A 19,438-nucleotide genomic window follows, 5' to 3' on the forward strand; every position below is an offset into this window, starting at 1 on the left:
ATTCTTGGTTCTTTCGGTAAAGTCACGTAGAAGAGAAATAATAAAATAATACAAATTTAACATATTTTAGAATTTCCCTTCTACGTGGCTTTACCGAAAGAACCAAGAATAAGACACAAAGCAATTGGTGGGCCATTGGGCAAGACTTTGCGAGGACATCACGTGACTGAGAAGACGAGTTTCGATTTAAAGCTTTCGTGACTGCAGGGATTCATCTTCTTGGTTCTTTCGGTAAAGTCACGTAGAATGGAAATAATAAAATAAAACATAATAAAATAAAATGGGCCGGATACGTCGTGAGAATAATTTTATTATGTTTTATTTTTATTATTTTATTATTTCCATTCTACGTGACTTTACCGAAAGAACCAAGAAGATGAGAAGACGAGCCCAACGGAGATGAAGCAACACGATCCGTGCAGGTGGCCGTGGTCCCTCCAGACCACGAGGCATTGTGGCATCGTAGGGAGGCATTTACCCACCAGTGGATAGACAATGTCTAAGGGGCCGTCCATAAATGACGTCACGCGATTTTGGACGTTTTTTGACCCCCCCCCCCCCTTCTTCACAAAAAGTCAGACCCCTCCTCAAATATGACGTCACAAAGCTCTGCCCCCCCCCCACCTCCCGAAAAAAATATAAAACATGCTTCAAATCGCTTTAAACTATTGTCATTGTAGTGCGTATTTAATGTGGCGCTGCACTCTAATGTTGTAGTAGAAAACATTTATTAAAAAGTCTATTTCATTAAGTAGAACGTGTCGTCTATATTTATTAAAAGTTGCGCATTTTGATGTGACGTCACATTTCTGAAACCCCCCCCCCCCACCCCTCGTCACACAAAGTCACAAATGTCTGACCCCCCCCCCCCTACGGTGCGTGACGTCATTTATGGACGGCCCCTAATACCTTTGATAGCTTCTTCGTGATGATATAAAGAAACATTGTCAAAATTAGGAGCCAGTTGTTCCCCTCATTCAGATGTCAGAATGGCATGGCGAGTAATAATAATAATAAGTTCATTCCCGATATTTGTTGAGGTAAGCCTCACCGAGTCTCAAGACATTGGGATATCTGACCTGTCCCTTTCATACGATTGGCATTGCGTGCGTAAATCGGAATAAAAATCTGGGGGGAAAAACCACACACGGAAGAAGGCAACACTAAATGTGTGCAAACCCAAAGCCAATAACCCATTGCTACTTTTAAAATAAAAAAAACAGAGTTTAACCAGTTCTTAAACAACAAAAACAACTGTAAAAAAAAACATAAACCCACATGAAACAATTTCAAAGACCCACTTGAGATTTTAATTAACATTGAAAAATGTCACTCAAAACACAAACGTGTGAAGACAATAATTCTTGAGGCTGCTGTCACTTTTCAACAATCGCCGAGGTCAGGCCCCCCCACCCCCATATGCCTTTAAACCTACGGCCGCATTCGAGGGGGCGAAGCTGTTGCAAATTACATGGATGTTTCAGCCTCCGGTGAGCACAGCAGTGGGGCTCTGTTTGGCGTCTGTCAGAACGAGTGGGAGGGCTGTGTGCTTGCCGCGTGGTTGGTGGTGGTGGTGGTGTATGGTGGGCGGGTGGGTCAGTGGTGGAGCCAAGCTGGTAGTGGGTGGTGGCGGTGGTGCGGTAGGGGAGAGGGGTGGGGGTGGTGAGGCTGCTTTATACGAAGACAGCAGGCGGCCGGGCTGAAATGGCGCCATGGCGAATTGGCGGTGTTGTTTGGGGTCCTTGTTGCGGAGGTCTACGTTGCGAGGAGGTGCGCGCTGACCGATCGTATGTGGCCAGGCGGAGGGCCGCCCGATGGAGGGGTGGGTGCTGCATGGGTGTGCGGGGGGGGCAGGGAGAGGGGGGTGTAACAAGCCCACACGCCTCTTACGCCCTTTTGTCAGAAAACTGACAGAAGTAAATTAGCCAAACGCGCTACGCGTCCCATGTGTGGGGCGCACGCGCGCGCTCCTCGGGAAACTGTGCGAGACCATCTTCGAAGCCTCCCAACAAGGAGGATGCCAACGCAGCGCTCTGCACGCTTGTGCCGTGAAGCTCTCTCTCGCTCTGTCCGATTCGCACGATGTCCGACGTTTCGCTCCGAGTGCTGTGGGGCTTCTTCGGGAAGTCAAGCGAGCAGCCACATATTTCCCCCTCTATCGTACAGCACAATTCACTTCCCGACGAAATGTCAGGACGTTACGGTGAACATGTGGCATGTCCTGAAAATACCTGACTTCACAGTCGCATGCCTAACGTTCAAATCCAAAGATGACAGGTTGAATAAAGGTATCTTCTGGAAAACGCAAAGGTTGGCATGCTTGCTGATAGTGCCTGTTTATCCTAGTAGCAAAAGTAGCTACATATGCTAGGGTCCCCGCACTTTCAAGGGCCCCACGCTAATTGCTTTCAAGCTATCAATGCCGGTTCAGTGATTCTGCACTTGCTCTATTACTATAGTATTATACTGCCTTCAACTGTTGTGAACGACTGAGTGTTTAAGGTTAGCGATTTGTCGTATTATCTGGCTGTATAGCAAATGGAATTAACACAATTACGTTACTGTTAGTAAAAAAATGTTTATATTTACGTTCTTTTTAATGTATGGCCCCTTGATAACATATGCTACAGGCCCCGCACTAGCTTAACCCGGCACTGCTTGCTGCCCCCGAATTAGTTCGCACAAATGATCTCAAGGAGCATCAACGATCACGCGAACTCCGGTCATCCTCGGAGCGGCTTGTGGCTACCCATCGAACACATTTGGTCGCTGCGTGGCGCGCGTTCAGATGCACTTCGGCGGCCGTCTGGAACGCTCTTCCTTCCGATATTAGGAAGCCACTGGAGCTATGCACTTTTAAATCTAGATTGAAAACCTTTTTCTTTCGAACTGCTTTATGTTTTGTTTGTTGTCCTTTCCCCGCATTTCTGATTAGTACGGACGGCTACGTGCAGTGCGAAAGAAGTTCAACACACACACACAGAGGATCATGGTTTGAGCCCTAGAAATGGCTGGCCATGTTACCAGAATTAAAACGTGACGTTAAAAACCCTGGGATGTCATTGTGCGGGGTAGTTGCCAACATCCAACATATAAACATATCATTCTTTGGTTCTTTCGGTAAAGTCACGTATGACTTTACCGAAAGAACCAAAGAATAATTCCTGCAGTCACGAAAGCTCCAAAATTAAGATGTAAACATGTCTTCAGTCTTGCTTGTACGGCAAACAGGGTCTCCCGAGTTTGACATATCACCTCTAAGTGATCCCCTCGCCTGGTTAAATAAAGGAAATTGAATCGTAAACATTGTAATGGAGAAGCGCAAAGCACTGTAAACAACACAGAGCATACACATCGACAGTTACATCGTAGGCAATGCTTACCTGTGTCAAAGAGACGAATTAGACATTTGCTTTCTCCGATTAATTTATTGAATGACCTCATTCATAATAGCGAATTATTGAAAACAAAACACTCAATCCCTTAAAGAGCACTTTATATCGATATACATATGGCAGCATTGAGAGAGAAACAGAATTCATACACAGACCCAAGCACAGTAAACAAAATGCCAAATATAATCAAGGCACTCAAAATATAACATTCGCCACACCAGGACACCGCCCACCAGGACAGACGTACATTCACCACATTTACAGTTATATATTCCCATTGCCAGTTTTTTTTTCCACGCAATTCCACAAGTGCATGTCATGCACTTGTGATCGAAACCACGATACAATTTGTCTTTGGCGTAAAAAAATAAAAAAGAAATGGCGAGCACGAGGTCACGTAACGTCACGTGCCGCCAGCAAGCACGCTCGTGCAATTCATCTTCGCGTTACAACGCCCCGCACCGCGTATCCCAGGTCCGGCCCCCACGTCCGTTGGGCACCTCGGCTGTTAAGAAAGCACGGAGCAACATTTCTCGTGGCCAAGCCCCAAAAAGAGGAGCCCGTTGAACGTATTTGCCGAATAAAATCCCCCCCTTTTTGAAACCGTGCAGCAGCAGCAGCAAATATTAGCACTGCCGTGCGAGCGCCGATATTGACCTCCGGAAATCCAACGAAAGCTCCCTCTCGAGCTTCCACAAAGAAGCAGGGCGAACCGTCGGATCCGGCGGTCGGTCGCAATTAAGGACAATCGGTCATCGGAAAGGCCGGGAGCAGACCTCGAGAATGGGCGGGGTGGGGGGTGGGGGGCCTTCAAAAGACGTCAACGAACGACTCCAAGAAGTCCACCCCGAGCCACCACCGGTCCACGCAAGGTCCACGGTACAGGCGGTGGGGCGGTGGGGGGGGTAACCTTTGGTGCCCACTTTAGGAGGATTTGTTTTATGAGACGCACCGGGGGGGGTGGAGGGGGGGCTCCTGACGCCGGCGTTTGCTCGCCCTCCCGCCCCCCCCTGCGGCTTCTGTGTGCGGCTCCTCCGTAGCCGAGAATTTGACAGCCGACGCCTGAAGCCTGGCGACATGGCGGGGTTACAGCGCACGAAGAGAGTCGAAGGTCGAGGTGCAACCAACCCCCACGGTTTCGTGCCAACGCCGCTGCCGGCGGAACGGCTTCCGCTCGAGGAGGCTCGAAGAAAACCCCCCCCCCCCCGCATCTCTGGAGCACATTTAGGCCTACTCTTTCACGCCGGCCAGACCTCTTGGAATTAATGCGGGGCGTTACCCACACCTTTACCCCGCCGTACGCAATGCGGTGTAAGCATTGATTTATTTCGCCGCGCGTACAGAGGCGGCGGGGATTGGAGAAACGCGAGCCGTTGTTTCACCTGCCGTGCTAGCAAGCTGGTCGAACCGGCGACCTCTGGATTTGCAAGTCGCAGTCTGCTGACCAAAACAAAATGAGAAAGTAGTGCGTTTGTATTCACGTGGTACATTCGGTCACTGCAAGAGCCTTGGAAAGGCATGCTCAAGTTCTCAAGTGCCCGTTTGCCCGTTTGCCTGTTTGGTTACTGGGCGATCGCTGTACGTCTTTGTGTACCGATTTGTTTACCGATTCATTCCCTTGCTCAACCTTCTCAGTGGATGTCAGCTCCAAACACAATAGAACCCTTTTTGACTGGAAAAGACAATACACCGGTTTAGTTCATCCATTTTACACCGAAATGTCTGAGATACACACACTACCTCCTTTGACGCGGGTTTTAGGCTCATATTTATTTTGAAATAGATGAGCGAGAAGAATTAGAAATTGAGCTGTGTTCAGTAACATTCCCAGTGTGTGTTTTCCCATTTCTATCCAACTTCTGATTTAAAAAAAAAATGAATACAGCCACAATCACCCAACTACGGTGGACGACCCTCTCCAGGTTAATATTTTTCCTGCATCAAACGTTCAATTTGGCTGAGCCCCTGAAATATATTGAGGCTACGCTTCAACAAAAAGTGAAATGGTGCCCCACTTCATAATTTCCCACCTTTTCCATCGCCTGGCACATAGGCCCCTCCGGCCCATGGACTCAGGTGCAGTTTCACCGCCTCCCCAGTGGATTCCGTACCGACTTAAACCCACTGTGCGATGCAAAATAATTTCAGATTGATAATTATCAAGGGTTAATATTCCAATAATTATCAGTCTGAAATTATAATCAGAAGTAATTATAATTATTATAATCTCCCAGCTGTGGTCTAAAGATCCCACATGTGAAATAAAATGTCCATGTGCCCCAACTTGTCGCGAGTGGTTTAATCACGGCCTAACGTGATCAGTTCAGTCAAATGAGTTTTACCAAACCGGTTTAATTTCTTTCATGCGTCAAGGGTTAATGTTCCAATGACTCCCGACGACCATCAATCACCAAGGGTCATACACCATTGGGCACGTCTAGCGAATACGCACCGTATTAAGGATGCTGTACATAAAAGCAGAACAGCCCAAGCAAGATATGTAGTGCATTTAATTCACATTATCAAATGTAAACCAACTATTTATGTCAATGATGAGACACTTATTAGACAGACAAATTAGTAAGTGCAGGCTGGAAAAAACAACAAATACGTTTCCTATTGCAGTCGACCAATACTCCCTGAGCCTGTGTGGAAGCCTGCGATGATGTATATTATTCCAGCCAACAACAATTCACGATCAACAAATGCTGCTGCGATCAATGCCACCACACGTTCCTACGCTAGACCCACCAAAGCACAATTACAGACACACACGGCCGAGCTGTAAGGCGGCAGTGGCCTTGACACTGCAGGCCGCTGACAACTCAACAGCCTGGTGAGGTTCATTATCAATTACAGGAACACTCCTCTTATCCGTGATGTGGGGGGGACAAATATTGCAGATCCTATTATCTGAGATGTTGCTAAACTTATCTATGGGGAAATTTCGGATAAGCTGCGAGTAATTTTTCCATGCAGCTCTACTTATCTGCGCTTCAACATTAGGAAGCCACTCGGAGCTATGCACTTTTAAGTGTCAGTCGACAACTCATTACTTTAGAACTGCTTTTTGCATTTCGTTTGTTGTCCTTCCCGCACGCCTCCGATTAGCACGGTTGGCTACGTATGGTGCAACAGGAGTTCAACATACATACTTACATTAAATGAGCGCTTGATTGGATATGAGCATAAACTGTGGATAATTGCCAAAAATTGGAAGAACGGAGCGGCTAATAATAACAGTTTACCCCACAACATCCTCGGATAATAGGAGTCGCGGGTAACACGGGAAACGGATAAGAGGAGTCCTCCGGTGTACGTCAATTACCGCATTTACCGCGGTCACCGGGCACGCCGTCGCAAGCCGGGCTCAGTGCGCGCCCTTGCCGGCCACGCGGTGGATCTCGGCGTTCTCCAGCAGCTGCACGCTCTTGGACGCCGGCGTGACGGCCACGTTGATCATGGCGCGCACCATCGTGTCCACGGGGGTCGTCATGAACGTGGGGAAGAGGGCGGCCAGGGGAGACAGCGCCTTGCGAGCCATCCACTCAGCGGGGCGCGACTCTTTGCGGTCACACAGCAGTACCCTGGGGGGTGGGGTGGGGATAGCCGGCACAGGGTGGTGGTGTTGTGGGTTGTTGAAGTTTTTGCGCCACTGCCGCGGTTCTTAGCCCTTTCCCATTCCGATGACGTGCATGTACGTCATCGGTATTTCTTCCGATTCAGTTCCAATGACGTACGTGTTTTTCTTCCGGTTCGGAAGTGTATGTCATTGGAACGGAATTCGGAAGAAAACGAAAATAAACTAACTTTATCGGAACGTCTTCAGGTTGGAAAATGTACCGAGGCTCCCACAATACCGTGCGGGAAGGGCGTGTGGCACAGTTTGGCGCCCGCTATGATAGAGTGTGGTCATATCGCTACAGTTCTCTGCAGTGAGTGCAATGTCTTTTTTCTGCTGTTATTTTGCTGCCTTGCCCAAGCTTGAGAATTGGGTGTACTTATCCAATTTGAACTTACATACTTTATATATTTTACGGATTTATTTTTGGTGATTTGCTTACCTTTCCTATACTTTGCACTTGTACCGTTTCTTTAATTGTTTGTAGCTGTAACTTTCTCACTCACCCCTACTGGGCATCTGTGAAAAAGAGCTTCATAGCTCATCGCATTTCTCCAGGATAAATACAGATTCTGATCCCGATTGCTCTTCAGCATCACGAACAAATACTCATCACCTCCCCTGAAGCGTTTGCCATGCACCACTGCGAGCATCTCAACATGTCCCCAGTCGTGCGTGGCAGAAGCTCGCGAAAATAAATGCCCAACACATGGCCCCAACCTGGGAACACCACTCTCCGATTATGAGCATCTGGTAAAACCTTCGTGCCAAATTAGAAGTTTTCCTTCTTGCCTTCTCTCATCTTCCCTGCTTGCATTGTCAATGTCTGCAAATGGTGTGAGATGTCAATCTAAGTGAACTCTGCTCATGAATCTCGTTCCCCGCGCGTCACGTGAACCAACGCAGCACCACAGCAATGCGGTAACACACATGCTGCGCGATGGATGGGCCACGCTCTGAATCCCAGACAGCGCCCTCTATTGGATCAGCCGGAAAACCCCCATCCTGTTCTACGCGGTTCTCCATAACCTCCCGTTGACCTGACCAAAATCATTATTTTACTACAATCTGCAAGAACCTTCTTTGAAAGAGTAAATAGGTCTGAATGGTACAGAATGTGTAATTATACAAGACAAAGTAATGAATCATACCAGCAAGATGTAATCGACAGCTAAGAGACCATTTGTAAACAAAATATTATTTTCTCACTGCTGTCACTTATTGGGTCACAGCAGTCTTGCAAAGCATATACGTAGATATAGGTGCAGCTCTGCAATTTCTTCCTCACACCACTGCTGGCAGAAGGGGCCTCCACTACAGGGAGCTCTTGAGAGCCCCCCTTGAGGGTTTTTTGGCCTGCTCTTCCACACTGGTATTGGGGTGCCACGGTGGCTAGGAGATGTTAACTCCCTCGCATGGTATACAGGAGGTCGTGGGTTCGATCCCAACCCTGGCGCCTGCTGTATATTTGGAGTATGCATGTCTCTCTCTCCCTGTGTTCACGTGAATTTTTCTCCGGGTCCTCCGGGTTTTCCCTCCACATTTGGAAACATGCATTTAGTGTATTTGGCTGCTCGAAATTCCACATGATAAGCCACTTCGTTGAGCTATCATTTGTCTCTTCTGACAAAGAGCTACACAGCTCGGTTGGCGTTAACCTGGTAAAATAAAAAATTGTTTTTGTTCATTTATTTATAACTCAGGAGGAATCCGATGAGCTATGAAGAAAATTTTCACTAATGTCCAGTAGGGGCACGTGGTCAGGACGTTACGCCAACAAACACACACAATACACAAACACGATAGGAGTGCAAAGTATTGGAAACGTAAACGAATCACTTCGTCCAGCTATCATTTGTGATAGCCAGTTCGCTTCTGGAAAAGAGCTATAGATCTTCATGGATCTTTCGGTAAAGTCACGTAGAAGGGAAATAATAAAATAATAAAAATAAAACATAATAAAATAATCCTCACGACGTTTCGTTGTGGCCGAAACGTCGTGAGAATTATTTTATTATGTTAAATTTGTATAATTTTATTATTTATTTATTTAAAATAAAAGTGAGAATTATTTTATTATGTTTTATTTGTATTATTTTATTATTTCCATTCTACGTGACTTTACCGAAAGAACCAAGAAGATGAATCCCTGCAGTCACGAAAGCTTTAAATCGAAATTTAAGAGCTATAGAGCTTAGTGGACCTTACCTGGTTACATAATAAATCCAATCTTGATTTGAAGCTTTCGTGACTGGAGGAATCCATACTCAAGGCAGCTGACATCGTGCTGGTTCGCAGCAGACATCGCGGCTATCGCGATTTCCACCTGAAGACGGTGGCTTGTGTTGCTGTCGAAACGTCGTGATTTATTGTGTTTTATTTCTACCTACGTGACTTTACCGAAAGAACCAAAGAGTATACGTAATAAATCCTTTAAATACTATAGTTTCTCACTGGTAAGATGTCTTGGAGAAGGTGGTGGGAGTACCCCAGACTTGACCCCACGACACATGACCCTGCTGAGTGACTGTTCCATACCCATTTAGGCTGCAGCCGGGTGGAACAGGTGTGGGAGGATTTAAGAAACTTGGCCCATTGTCTCAATTACTATTCTCGAGGGATCGAACCGGTGACCTCAAGATTGCAAGCCCAGTGTGCTAGCCATAAAACCATGACAGCATCCCTCCCCCATAGCAACCTAAAAATACACTGGGAACTGAACAAGTGAATTCAAAGTCGAAATGCATGAAACAGCAGTGTCAGGGCAAGCATTGTGTCACGGAGGAAATGAGGAAGCTTGTGTGTCTATAATGGACCTTTCCGTTTTCATTGCAATGCCCCGCGTGACACTTACGCGGGTCGATAGACGGTGTATCTCTCAAAGTCCAATTTGTGCACGTCCGCTTCGATCTCGCCCTGCGATAAACAACATCAGAATATGTATTTATGCAGGAGGAATCCGAAGAGCTATGAAGCTATTTTTCACAGATGTCCAGTCGGGGCGGGTAATAACGTTACAACAACAAACAATACAAACACACGATAGTTGTACAAAGTACAGGAAAGGCAAACAACTCATCCAAACAAATAAAACCAAACCATCTCTCTATCCTGACAGGCAAAGCCCACCGTGGCGTTCCCTTATTTTTCAGAAGCAACTTGGCCACCACTAATGATGGCTCAACAAAGTGGCCCATCATTTGGACATTTAAAGCAGCAAAATAATCTAAATAAATAATAAACAACACAGAACCTTTTCAAAGGCAAAATTAACCGTATCCAACACCCGCCATCAAAATGTCGCGGAAAGTTATTTTGGTGTAGCACCAAAGACAACGTCCAACTATTCCCGTTCGAAGAACTGAATACAACGGCGTGGCACGTGCGGGAGCATGGAAGTACATCACAACGCTGGATTTTGCTGCAATGCCCTCTGCTGCCCACACCGCAGCGCCACACTCCGAACAACACGAACGATAGCAGCACGGTCCTCCGACGTCATTTCCCGGTTTGTGCCACGCGCTCGTTTCCGCACGGTGTCCGACGTTTCTCTCCGCGTGCCGGGATCTCTTTCAGGAACCGAACCGAGCCCGAAGAAGCTCCCCGGCACGTGCAGCGAAACGTCGGACAACGTGCCGAACGCGCGACACAACTTGACAACAACATCGGAGAGAGAGCCACGCGGCGCGACCAGCGAAAAACACGGCGAATAGCAACGACGGTGGGCTGCACCGCGCGTCACGGGAAAATCTGTGCTCACCTCAGAGGTCGCAACGAGGTACCCGATACCCGTACCCTACCCGATACCCGGCTACCCGTACCCGGCCAGGTACGGGTACGGGTCCCCGTTTGCGACCCTGGTGCGGCCGGGTACGGGTACGGGTAGACCGTGAGTCACTGGTGAGTAACTATGTGTCACTCATTTCCCAACGTCTTGTCTCTTCTCACAATTCAAGTTCCTAGAATCAACCCACCCGCGCCTGCAACATGGTTTCATCCCAGAGGTCGCAATCGGGTACCCGTACCCGTACCCTACCCGATACCCGGCCGGGTACGGGTAGCCGGGTATCGGGTAGGGTACGGGTATCCGATTGCGACCCTGGTGCTGCCGGGTACGGGTACGGGTAAGGAATCAAAACCCGTTTGCGACCTCTGGCTCACCTTGACCTTGGTGTAGAGGAAGCCGCTGTTCTTATCTGCACCCTTGGAGGACTGCAGGTTGAAGTGCGTACAGCCGCCCGCCTTGGCCAGCTCAGCCGACTTGAGCACATAGTCGTGGTCCACGCGCACAAAGCCATCCTGGACAAACACGACGCTCAACGGCTCATCTCAGGGTTGCTTGTCGAAGTACAGACCGTGCGTCAATTTATTTCTGGATGTATGTATGTATGAATGTTGAACTTCTTTTCACACCGTACGTTGCCAACCGTGATAATCGCAGGTGCCTGTCAACGCCGTTCCTGCCGCGGGGGGATATTTTACCGACGTTCGCCATGCTGGTCAGTGCAGGTTGATAAGGAGAGGACTATTATATGTGGGAGCGCGGAAGTACAGCACAACAACGGATTTTGATGCACTGCCCTCTGCTGCCCACAACGTAGCGCCACAGCCTAATACACCTGTTATATCTGCACATCATCTAAACCAGTCATCCAGGCTCAAGCTAGCTTAGCTGTCGAGATCTGATGAGACAGCGTGTATTCCGGGCGACTTGGTTATTTTGTCAATATCGTCCTTCGAACTGCACACAAATGGGTCTCCGTATGAAACATTAGTTATGGTTCTCCTATTGGGGTTACCATTGTCATTAAACACTCATATTACGCTGACCATTATTAAAAGCAGCCATCGTACAGGAATAAATGAATAGCATGCTTCTCTGATTGTCTTTAAATTTCCGTTTGGACTGGCATTATTCTCAGCATTCGTTTGAACACTCAAACTCTGCACAGGCATTGACCCTCTTCAATGCCAATGTGCAATGAGGCTTGTTAAACACTTCGGTGTTTCCAGATGGTATTGGCAAGGGCACTCCCTCCTTTGCAGAAGCACCACCCTCTCTATTCAGCACACAAAGTGACATTTCATAACATCTCACGTGCCGTTGTCAATAATCACTGTAATCACTACAATGCTCCAAGTTATCACTTAAGGGGCGCTTTGTACAATTCTGTGATACCTAAGAAAATGTACAACTTTTCGATTTAAAGCTTTCGTGCCTGCAGGGAATCATCTTCTTGGTTCTTTCGGTAAAGCCACGTAGAAGGGAAATAATAAAATAATAAAACATAACAAAATAATTAGTTTACTAAAACATAATAAAATAATAATTTTATTATGTTTAATTATTATTTTATTATTTCCCTTCTACGTGACTTTACCGAAAGAACCAAGAATAGGTACAACCGTGAAATTTCTCATTCACGCCACTGCTGGTGGAAGGGCCTCCACTAGAGGGAGCTTTGGAGAACCTCTCCACGGAGGGTATTTTGGCCTACTCTTCCACGCTCGTCAGATGTTTTGTACGAGTTGGGAATAGGCACACTTTACCCCACCTGCAGATCAACTAACTGTGGTGTATCCACTTACAATAATGGGTGGAAAAGAGACGAGGGCATTTAAGAAATCTGAACTACTGTTTCAACTGCCGTGCGCGGAGATCAAATAGAAAAGTCCAGTGCCATGACCATTACTCTACGGCAGCATCCTACACAATCTTGTACAACGGTAAAATCTTTCACGCAAGAATCTTCAAGTGGTTCAAACTAGCAAGACGACCGACCAGGTTTCTGGTTCTAGATCTGAAGCTTTCGTGACTGCAAGGATTCATACTCTTAGGTTTTTTTGTAGTAAAGTCACGTAGGTAAAAAATAAAATAAAAAAATACTAAAAGTAATAATAGAAATAAAATAAATGATCACTTTTAGTAATTTTTTATTTTATTTTTTTACCTACGTGACTTTACCGAAGAAAAAACAAAAACCTAACAGGTTTCTGGTCTCAATAATAAAATGTTAATCTTAATTATCCACACAACACACAGCTGATGTGAATAAACCCCAAATACATTTGTGAAACAAATCTGAACAAAGCAAATATTTGTAGCATTTCGCTATCACCCTCCAAATGTAAAAAAGAAAATATGAAGCTGAACAATTGTAAAACTTGGCACATGACACAACTTAAATCCCAAAATACAATGTAAATTAACCGAGGGACGCAAGTTGGTCAAACTGCATTTGACTTGTGACAAACCTGTTTAAACTTGGCATGCCAATTTCCACACTCACCATTCTGCATTGGAGTCTTTCCATGGGAAAATAATGAGGCCTGACAGTAACACAGCACTGGTGCCCAAACACACTCGAGCGCCGTGATCGGGCAATTAAATCCAATTACCGCTGCACAAACAGATTAAAAGGTCAGACATTGTGACCGTGCTATTGGCAGTCGTGTTTTTTTCAAGAAATGTGAGAGTAATAATGATGATAGCCAACAGCCTTTTGTCAATGCCACGCTAGATGAGGGCCTCCCCCCACTGATGCGTCGGTCATGGTGGTTGTTTGACCATACTTCACCACGTCGGTCAATGCTGGTTTGAAGGCCGAGGGCCAAACATGGTTCAGACATCACTTGCCACCGATGTTAACTGTGGAAATTGGCTGCTGGTTTCAGAGCCCAGTGTGCTAACCACTATAGTTGCAAAATAATTTTTCCGTTTAAAACTTTCATGACTGTAGGGATTCATCTTCTTGGTTCTTTCGGTAAAGTCACGTAGAAGGGAAATAATAAAATAATAAAAATAAAACATAATAAAATACAATTCTCACGACGTTTCGGCAACAACGCAAACGTCGTGAGAATTGTATTTTATTATGTTTAATTTTTATTATTTAATTATTTCCCTTCTACGTGACTTTACCGAGAGAACCAAGAAGTTGCAAAATAATGTGAAATATGACGTTATCAAATACAACCACGTAAAACTGTTTGACAATCTTCTAGGTGGTGTTATATAAACGTGCATTATGATGACGAGCTTCCTCTGTCGTATTCAAAATATTTGCCAAAGCTTTGAAATTTAGCTGTTTACTATGCACATTAGGGATGGAATTGACCCTCTCCTTCCCAGCTATTTTATGAATTGACAATCACGCAAATCCGACTTTTTATTTATACTGGAGGAATCTGATGATCTACAAAGCTCTTTTTCACAGATGTCTATTCAGGAGGGCGATTTTAAATGAACAAAACCAAATGTTTTACATTGTAGTTAATAATAGCACCTCTAGTGGTTGCTAGGGTGACATACATCGCCTTGGCAAACATCGATGAGTAAACACATGAATCGGTGCATGTACTACAAGCTCAACAAAAACAATTAATGTGTATACGCATACATATACAACATGCTTATGCTTTTAATCCATTGATATATTGGTTTTCCAGACCAATATCACACAGCAGCATTTGCTTAAGTGAGAAAACTCTGGACCGGTGTCGGCTTTCTTGGTCTCATCGGCAGAATTAGGTTTGTTAAACAACTGTTACCCGGGTGACTGGATGTTATTGGCGAGAGTACTCCATCAAAACTACGGCGACCCCTGTTCAGCGCATCGCGCAGGCGAGTTTGCATAAATCGACGAACTGATGGATCGCTAAACATCTAGCCCGGGATGCGAGCGTCCGGGGAGGAGATAGAAAAGCGCGCTTGGCGGATCTCACTCACAGCTCCGGCCTTGCCCCGCGTTGTCCCGAGGCAGCAAAAGCCGACGTCGTGACCTTTGAAGGCGTTGGCGTAGTCGTCCAGCTTCTCAAAGTCCACCACCTCCTGCACCTGCAGCACCCACCAGCAAGCGCAACAGCACATTCAATGCAACTCCAGCTGGGACGATTCGTCGATGAATCCGATTCATCGACTACAAATTGTAACAGACTACTTTAATTGTCGTCGATACCTCTCAGGCCCCTTTAAAGATGAAGGCCGTCCTGACATCCTGCCTTTCGAAGGCAGAAAACCACCCTATGAGCCATCCCGGAGTTTATTTTGATGATGTAACGAAGCCAACCCCATCTCTTCCCATTTGGCGGGTGTGTCTCAAGTGGTGCAGAGAACGTTGATTAAAGTTACATTTCTTGACACATTTCTTGAGAACTGCTTTTTGTGCTTAGTTGATTGTCCTTCCCCCACATCTCCGATAATCACGGTTGGCTATGTACGGTGCAAAAGAAGTTCAACACACGCACATACACGTTAATAATGATCGCTCTCCACGTCACGTGCGAGCAAGTAGCGACTTTATTTCAACTTGGACGGAGACTGAGCAACGGTGGCACATTACACGCGGCCAGGGCATTTCAGCCAGGTATGTCCGTGTAACTCACCACGCAAAAAAAATGTACGTGCCCGGCACACCTCTCGCGACGGTGGCTGTAGCTGCCAACCACATGCCTGCCCCGGTCTACCAGCAACCCGTAAAGCACTCATTGATAAATTCAAATCTGGAATGTACAGAAGAACTCCATTTCGCTTAACGAAGGGCCTCTATAGAGCACATTGTGTAGTGTATACTGTGGTGTATAGTAGTGTATAGTGTGGTGTATAGTAGTGTAGTGTATAGTGTAGTGTATAGCAGAGGTGGGACAAAGTCATTGTTATGCAAGTCCAAGTCGAGTCGCAAGTCATCAAATTCATGACTCGAGTCTGACTCGAGTCCAAGTCACATGACTCGAGTCCACATCTCATAGGTGGGACAAAGCCATTGTTATGCAAGTCCAAGTCGAGTCGCAAGTCATCAAATTCATGACTCCAGTCTGACTCGAGTCCAAGTCACATGACTCGAGTCCACACCTCTGGTGTATAGTAGTGTAGTGTATAGTAGTGTAGTGTATAGTAGTGTAGTGTATAGTAGTGTAGTGTATAGTAGTGTAGTGTATAGTAGTGTAGTGTATAGTAGTGTAGTGTATAGTAGTGTAGTGCCTCCATAAAGCCGAATGTGTTCGCTTACTGACCATACCCCTTTAAACGAGCTGTTGTAGGTACAGAAAATATAAATTAATGCATTAACCATTTTTATTTATAACATTATGTCTTTATAATGTTATTAGTATATTTATGTATAATGAACCATTGTTTAAATATCATAAATTCCTTTTTTGGGGTGAAAAAAGTGGTAACTTCCGATGCCATCGGAACAAATTAAGCGTGGAACATGCATTTCCCATACTCGCTTAACGACCAAATCACTTAACGGCCGGTTTCGTGGAACCAATTACCGTCGTTAAGAGGGGCCCTGCTGCACGCACGCCAAACTTCCTTCGCACCGCACGGAGTCCAACAGCGCCAATCGCGGGGTGCGAACGGGGCGGATCGTCTAACCGCGACCCACCACGTCCTTGTAGGAGTCGTCGGGGAACTCCAGCTGACGACGCCCGATGCTGGTGACGCGCGAGAAGAGCCGGCTGCTCACGATCTCCCGCAGGAGGACGCTGCCCGTCTCCCCGGAGGCGCCCAGCACGAAGCACGAGCGATTCTGCTTGCGGAAGTTCTCCCGGTGGCTTTCCAGCTCCTGCTCCATCCTCCTGTGGATTGATCGCACGGCTTGGTAGTCGGCCACATTGTGGACAATACACCGATTGCATTGATTTAAATTTCGATTTAAAGCTTTCGTGACTGCAGGGATTCATCTTCTTGGTTCTTTCGGTAAAGTCACGTAGAATGGAAATAATAAAATAATAAAAATAAAACAGAAAAAATTAATTATTTTGTTATTTTCATTCTACGTGACTTTACCGAAAGCATTGATTTACTGAAGGATTTTCGGCATTCTCCTGATAAGTCTTCAGCTCCCACTCCCCATCATCCTCTGCATACACTATAATGGGTTGTCACGGTGGCGAGATGTTAACTCCCTCGCCTGGTATGCATGAGGCCGTGGGTTCAATAGTTGGGAGTTTGCATGTTCTCCCCGTGGTCGCGTGGATTATTTTTGTCTGGGTCCTCTGGTTTTTTTATTCCACATTTAGTAATTGGCTGCTATAAATGTCCACATGATAAGCCACTTTGTTGAGCAATGTAGCCAGCTCGCTTTTGAAAAAAAAGAGCTACATAACTTAGTGGGCCTTACCTGGTAAAATAAAAAAAAGGTTTACTTGAGTTTAATGTCACACTGCAATCAAACGAATTAGCGTGGGGCTCGGGTGGTAAATGCGTGCTTTGGGCACACAATAACTAAGGGCGGAACAAGAGTTGCTAAGAACATAACATTACAAACGAGAGGGGGTCCAAAAGGGCCCAATCCGGTTCGTTCGGTTGAGAGTTGAAGATCGATTCTAGGATCTCATTGAGGCATTTCCCGAGCACTCCTACTGCTTTGCGAATACAAAAATGCCTCTTGGATGCGGTCCAGAACTTGCCCACGTCGAATTATAGGGCTCACGATATATATAACATCGAATCACCAGTGTTTGTTGCATTCACATGTGTTGTATAATGCCCGTGTCAGAGAGCAGTTGTCGAATGTCACATCGTGCCATGCGACTGAAAGATAGTCGGCAATCTTGATTATATAACCTGATAATCAAAAACGACGCTTGGTTGAGCTGAAATAGAAAATCGTGTTTCCAAAATGCAATTTGTTGTTGTTGCTGAGAGTAAATGCCCTAACCTGGAAGAGTGCCCTGTTTGTGACTGCTAGAAAGATATCTATTTATGACAAGCCCCGGGTCTCCTGGAATTTTACCTACGTGCTTTTTATTTATTTATGCGGTTACCTGCAATGTGAAAAACAAAACCGGTTTAACAACGCTGCAGTTTAACCGGTTACATGGGGACCCTGCGTTGGCAGTGGCGCACAAACACACGCAACAAACCTCGACAACATTTGTCAAAACACATCATAGGCGACGTTTCGGGCAATGACCCTTTCTTCATAGCACACGACTCGCGTGCTATAAAGGGTTGCTCAACTCTGACCGAAGCAATTCCGCAGGGATTGTGTGGTTTTCTTGCTCTTCGTTTTAATTAACGTATCCTCTTAAAATATCATCTCTTACTAAAATCTCCCCGGGCTGATGCCAACAATGACCGGGGAGGATGATCAATATTCTTGGTTCTTTCGGTAAAGTCACGTAGATAGAAAAAAAAAATGCAATTCAAATTTAAAAATACAAATAATACATTTTTAAAATTTAAAATAATAAAAGCAAAAAAACACGATAAAAATTGTAAGATAAAATTTAAAATAATAAAAGCAAAAAAACCCCACGACGATTACACTGGTCAACAAAAACAAAACTTTTTTCTGGCCTGGACTTTTGCAGCTGTTTTAGACTAATTTCAGGGTGCTGATTCCAAATCTGATCTCAGATTTGCTCTATCACATCATTTTTATGCTATCGGCATACCCCATTTTCATTGATTTTACCCGAAATTAACTCTGTCACTTATGATTGCAAGTTGTTGCGAGTCAGTGACTGCTTTAGTGTTAAAATATGGTGCTGTGTTTTTAGGATAGTGTGTTTATAATATCATTTTATGTAGATATCCACATTTATTTAATTTTTTTCTTCTGCAGTTTTTATTGAAAATGCAATATTTGATATCTCAAAAACCTGATGTGATAGACAAAAAACTGATGCCAGATTTGGAATCGGCACCCCAAAATTACCTTGACACCTTATGCCAGAAAAAGTGTGTTGACCAGTGTTATCGATGCCAATTCCGGCCAAGAGACTGCCGGCCAAACCGGAATGGTTGGGCAACCCACGCTACGCACGCACGAACGAAGAAGCCCCATTTAACGACGTTGCACAAAACCATTTCGTTCTTACCTCTCGCTCTCGGGATAACTCGAGTCGACTTGAATCCACCAGGCCACGCAGGCCACTGCGATAACGAGCAGCGCTCCGCGTCTCCCCTCCAAGGGCGGATAAACCATGCGGCTTCTATTACAACACCAACAGCGAACGATTAACGACGAAATCAAACGAGAGAGAGAGGAGAGTAATAGAAACCCTTACGAGCGACACAATAACGCCGCTGCAGTAAAATGTTGAGCAAGGCGATCACCGCGAAACGCTTCCGCGTTGGCAAAAAATATATTTGCGAAGCGCGTTTAATTTTCCACGTGCGATGTTTGGCACCGCGCGCTTTCCGTAGCGCGCCGTGATTCGTTTCCCTACCTGGCCTCCACCTCCAGGGCGGGTCCACGTGGCCAGCGGTGTCAGTGTCAAGGGCATCACCCCCCACCTCACCCCCTTGACTGCCGGTGGTGGGTTAAGAGTTTTTTTAATTATATAATTTTATTATATTATATTAAATAATATTAAAATATTATTATTTTATTATATTATTATTTTTATTTCCCTTCTACGTGACTTTACCGAAAGAAAGAACCAAGAAGATGAATCCCTGCAGTCA

At 45.7% G+C, this 19,438-nt stretch overlaps 1 protein-coding gene across 1 annotated transcript; it reads right to left on the reverse strand.

Moving 5' to 3' along the window:
- Positions 1 to 3,418: 3,418 nt before the first annotated feature.
- HTATIP2 (HIV-1 Tat interactive protein 2) lies at positions 3,419 to 19,084 on the reverse strand. Its single transcript, XM_078863697.1, has 6 exons — positions 18,850 to 19,084; positions 16,407 to 16,599; positions 14,747 to 14,854; positions 11,179 to 11,316; positions 9,872 to 9,933; positions 3,419 to 6,982 (listed from the first exon to the last, which is right to left on the reverse strand). Exons 1-6 carry the CDS (start codon positions 18,954 to 18,956, stop codon positions 6,766 to 6,768), a joined length of 825 nt encoding a protein of 274 aa, XP_078719823.1. The 5' UTR covers positions 18,957 to 19,084; the 3' UTR covers positions 3,419 to 6,765.
- Positions 19,085 to 19,438: the final 354 nt, after the last annotated feature.

This window comes from Lampetra fluviatilis, chromosome 16 (assembly GCF_964198595.1).
Source record: "Lampetra fluviatilis chromosome 16, kcLamFluv1.1, whole genome shotgun sequence".
Lineage (NCBI taxonomy): Eukaryota > Metazoa > Chordata > Hyperoartia > Petromyzontiformes > Petromyzontidae > Lampetra > Lampetra fluviatilis.

Coding starts and splice junctions, on each gene's coding strand:
- HTATIP2 (XM_078863697.1), bottom strand. CDS start 18,956: ATGGTTTATCCGCCCTTGGAGGGGAGACGCGGAGCGCTGCTCGTTATC. Junction 11,317..14,746: donor CGCGGGGCAAGGCCGGAGCT/GTGAGTGAGATC, acceptor GTGTTTGTCCAG/GATGGCTTTGTGCGCGTGGA. Junction 9,934..11,178: donor TCCTCTACACCAAGGTCAAG/GTGAGCCAGAGG, acceptor TGTTTATCGCAG/GGCGAGATCGAAGCGGACGT.